At 38.7% G+C, this 4,476-nt stretch overlaps 1 protein-coding gene across 1 annotated transcript; it reads right to left on the reverse strand.

Moving 5' to 3' along the window:
• Positions 1–219: 219 nt before the first annotated feature.
• LOC129767685 (zinc finger protein 69 homolog) lies at positions 220–3,790 on the reverse strand. The gene is made up of 6 exons (XM_055768816.1): positions 3,541–3,790; positions 2,652–3,480; positions 2,483–2,595; positions 1,795–2,323; positions 1,497–1,731; positions 220–1,433 (listed from the first exon to the last, which is right to left on the reverse strand). Exons 1-6 carry the CDS (start codon positions 3,609–3,611, stop codon positions 1,267–1,269), a joined length of 1,944 nt encoding a protein of 647 aa, XP_055624791.1. The 5' UTR covers positions 3,612–3,790; the 3' UTR covers positions 220–1,266.
• Positions 3,791–4,476: the final 686 nt, after the last annotated feature.

Below are 4,476 nucleotides of genomic sequence, written 5' to 3' on the forward strand. Positions count from 1 at the left end.
CTATTTTTTATGAATTTTCGAAACTTAGAATTTTTGTACGTTAACAATCATTTTTAGCCACAAATTATGAATACTGATGTGATTTAAAATAATAAACTCTTTATCAATCTCCTTCTAAATGCAGCCATCCTCGAGATATTTGAAAAAAAAAATAAAAGAGCACAAGATGGTAAAACTAATTTTGACGAAATTTGTGGAACATTAAAATTTTATGAACGTAAATTTTTACCATAATGATGTATTCGGAAAAGTTGTTGGAAATTATAGGCAAATTCATAAAATTTCATGAACATGGCGGTATAACAAGGCAAACATATTAAAAGAGTCTATTTACTATAAAAAGGACAATAAATTAGAAATGTTTTTTGAAATACCTCGAGAATGGCTGCATTTAGAAGGAGATTGACAAAGAGCTTTTTTTGTTTTAAATCACATCAGAATTCATAATTTGTGGCTAAAATGATTGTTAACATACAAAAATTCGAAGTTTCGAAAATTCATAAAAATTCGATGTTCCACAAAGTTCGTCAAAAATAGTTTCACCATTTTGTACTCGTTTTTTAAATTTTCTACATAGCTCCTATTTCACATGAAAAAATTCAAAAAAAAAATAAAAAAATATATATATTTTAGATATTGCAAATTAAAGTTTTTTTTTTATAAATAAAAAAAGTAATATTTTTTTCACGTTTGGACATCAATACTCTATAACTCTTTCTAAAGCACTATTTTGGTAGGACTCATAGTTTTTGAGATATAAATTATCAAAGATTTCTCCTTCTAAAATTGATACGCCCTTTTCAAAATGTAAACATGCGTCAAAAAATTCCCAAATGCTGTGGAAACTTATATTCCTCCAACCAAATCTGCAATCTGCATTGCTGAATTATAAATGGATCAATATTATGACAGTAAACTCAAGCAATGAGAAATACAACATCTTCTTGAAAATTCGAATTTCTTCATTCAAAAATAGCGTTTTCTGAAACCGGACAAACCATGATCATTTTTCGGATAAACCATGATAGACGGTTGTTCTACGTTAAAATGAGGTTGAAATACATTCCCGTGTATATTTTTTTTCACTTTTTCCCCCACAGTTACGATGTACTCAAGAAGCACAAAGGTTGAATGAAGCTGGACACGGACACGTTTCTAAGCATAACACACGTTAAATTGAGAAAAAGCGATGGACCAACGATTTATATCACTTTGTCTTGATTATTGCCTAGTTTCTAGAGAAACATAATCTAGACTAGGGCTCCGCTATTGCTCTAACGTAACATTGGGTGGGTCGATGATTTGTATCGAGTATTGTATCACATTGCCGTCCGCATCTTGCACTTCTTCGACAATATCTGGTGCGCCGCGTTCTTCCACAATAAGGTGGTCCGTATCGGCGATTTTTTTGCGTGCTGACGCCTGAAGCAGTACTAAAAAGAGGACACAACTTATGAGATCCTAAAGCGGTCAACGACATCGCAAGACTCTCCTACCTGATTCCCCTCGGTGATTTGCTTTGATATGCGATGCCAGGGAACTGTTTGTTGCGTATGATTTCGGACAGTGGGCGCAAGCGAATGGTCGTTCGTTGGTGTGTATTCGAGTGTGGGTTTTGAGAGATGAAGGGCGATCGAAGGTTTTATCGCAATATTCACACTCGAAGCATCGCTCTATCGGATTTCCCACGTTAAAGTTGTGTTTTCGATTCAGATGTATGTCGAGATTTATCTGTAAGGATTTTAAGATAACATGATATAATGCTAACGGCGAAAGAGAAGTCAATCAAATTACCTTTTGGGAAAAAGCCGCTTCACATTCCGAACATCTGAATGGTTTCTCCTGCGTATGAACACGCGTATGCTTATCCAGTAGGCTTTTGTACAGGAACTGCTTCGGACAGTTCGGACACACAAATATTTTGGGATGCATTTTTCGTTTGTGCTTTTTGAGTGAGCGCTCCGTTTTGAATATTTTAAAGCAAACCGTACACACTCCTTGCTCCAGCTCTAACGATTCTCCATCACCTGGGACAATCACCTCGGCGTTTTCATTCAGTGCGATCAGATCGATGCTTTCCTGCAGGGTCAGCTCGTCTTTGTGCTTCGATTTGATGTGGTCGTAATAGTTGGTTATGTCTGCGAAGCGCTCTGTACAGATTGGACACGCATGGGGCGTTTTTTTCCAATGTGTTTTGATGTGATTCTTCAGCTCGCTTAAGCGTATACACTTCTTCTCACACAAGGGGCAGACGAACTTTTTGAACGGTTCCTCGCCGGTGTGCCTCCGCAGGTGAATAGTAAGGTTTATCTTCTGGGAAAATCTATAGACCAGAGAACATGTTATCTTTTATCTAATACAAATTATATTTGTTTGTAAGTTCTTATTTAGTATCGCAAGATCTAATCAAGGTATTTAAATTTTTAAATGTATACCATTCCTCAGATCATTATTTAACGATAAATTACTGTTCGCTTCTCACCTCTTGCCGCAGGTCTCACATGCGTGTGGCTTCAATCCTGTATGCACGAGTAAATGTTTCTTGAGTCCACTCCCATAGGGAAATCCTTTGCCGCAATATTGACAAAAATGTTTCTAGAAAGGAACTGTATTAACACAAATTGTAAGCTCTAGTTTGAAATTATGCTCACATCGACCCTCCTATCCTTTGAAACGGAAGGCGTCCCGAGGTCTTCTAGCATTTCCACTGTTCCGTACTCCGATTTGATTGCATCCTCTTCAATCATTTCCATGCACGCATTGCTTTCATCACGATTTTCCTCTTTCACGGAATTACACCCAACATCCCAATATGTAGTGATAACACTTGCTTCCTCAATTATACTATCGATTTCGGTTGTAGCTTCTTCCGGCACAACCATTCCGGCTTCGTCCATCAATTGTATGCTTTCTTCTTTAAGCCAACTGACATTATCGACACTCGACTTGCATTCACTTTGTACATCCTCACCATTTTCTTGGGTGCCGATCATAGCGCCCTCATCTAGCGGAGTCCCTTCGGATTGAATGATCTCACCGTTCGCCGGAACCTCCTCCTCCTCCTCCTCAGATTCATCTTCTGATTGTAGAAAATAGTATTTCCCATTGGCATACTCAATTCCAATTGTTTTCGGCGTGTTTATCAACCCGTCAACCGCTGACGTTGCTGGAATCAAGTGAACTGGTTCCTCCGGTTCTTCAGGAGCAATCGACAGAGTTTCGATGCTTGCAGTGTCAAAAGATTCCACAATCACATTTGTATCATCCGGGAGGATCGACACATCCTGCGAAACGGGCAATATGGTCGGAATCGCCGTCGGAAGAAGGAATCGATAGCCATGCACGGGATGCTTCCCGAACGATTCGTCGTCGAAGTGGCAGCTGCATATTTTTGTGTGTTCCGTAACCTCTTCCGGTATGGCGTTGTGGGCGGTCAGTATATTCAACCAATCGCATCGTAGCGTTGTGTCGGATGGAAAACTGAAATATTCATCGTGAAAATTGAGCGCATTTCCTCAAGTGTGATTCAGTTTGATGTACCCAACGAAAAACACAGATGTGCAATTGACGACATTCTCGTCGGTATCGCAATCTCTGACACAGCAATGCATTCCCTAATGTTCACGTTTATTTACATTCACATTTCATGCACTGGGACTTAGCAGGACCTGAAATATTCACTGTTTATGCTGAAATAATGAAGAAATAAATATTCCGCCATCCAACAATCCACGATTCGACGTATTTCTCTTCCTTCGGCATATGTTTATATTTTGTAATGAAAACTGACAGCTGGATTGGCATTCTAGTGGAGTGGCTTTCTCGAGGGGTCCCTCAAAACAATAACGAAAGAGTTATTCACCCTCTGCATGTGAATATCAATATGGTTCATGATCTAAAATTAAAATTGCACGCAAGTTCTTCGATGCACTGAGGGACTATTTTGACAGTTTTGATAGAGGAATGCTTACATAATATAGTGATTCGCCTCTAATTGGACATCCCAAGGCACCCACTCAATGTTGCATTGCACAATGGTCCAGGAGATGCTTTTAAGTGGAAATTAGCATTTAGAGCTTGACAGTTATTCTCTAGACAAAAACTGTCTTATACCATGAACAGACATACAACTGTACTAGCGCTGTACGTGTACAGCGTTGTACAGGTACCACGATAGCATGACACACATACTTTGGTTGTACATTGTACCGCATGTCAGACTGACAATCAGAAGTTTGAATTTATTGCATTGTATTTTCACCAATATTTCAATGAAAAGGGTTTTTATATAGCGTCTAAACTATCGAACACAACAAATATGTTCCCAATCTGAGTTATTAACTCAAGAGAAAGTCAATGAAAAGAATGTATACCAAATGTTTTGATTCGTTTTGTTCATGCTACTCACCACTAACCGTCTATGGCGCGGCGCACAGTGCAACTGTAGCCATGTACAGCGGTAAAATAGGTCGGTAC

This window comes from Toxorhynchites rutilus, chromosome 2 (assembly GCF_029784135.1).
Source record: "Toxorhynchites rutilus septentrionalis strain SRP chromosome 2, ASM2978413v1, whole genome shotgun sequence".
Classification (NCBI taxonomy): domain Eukaryota; kingdom Metazoa; phylum Arthropoda; class Insecta; order Diptera; family Culicidae; genus Toxorhynchites; species Toxorhynchites rutilus.

Bases quoted from the DNA above. Each gene is read 5' to 3' on its own strand.
- LOC129767685 (XM_055768816.1), bottom strand. From the start codon at position 3,611: ATGCATTGCTGTGTCAGAGATTGCGATACCGACGAGAATGTCGTCAAT. The intron at 2,324-2,482 runs GTGAGAAGCGAA...TCTGGTCTATAG, and splicing joins TGTGAGACCTGCGGCAAGAG to ATTTTCCCAGAAGATAAACC. The intron at 1,732-1,794 runs GTAATTTGATTG...AAATCCTTACAG, and splicing joins AAGCGGCTTTTTCCCAAAAG to ATAAATCTCGACATACATCT.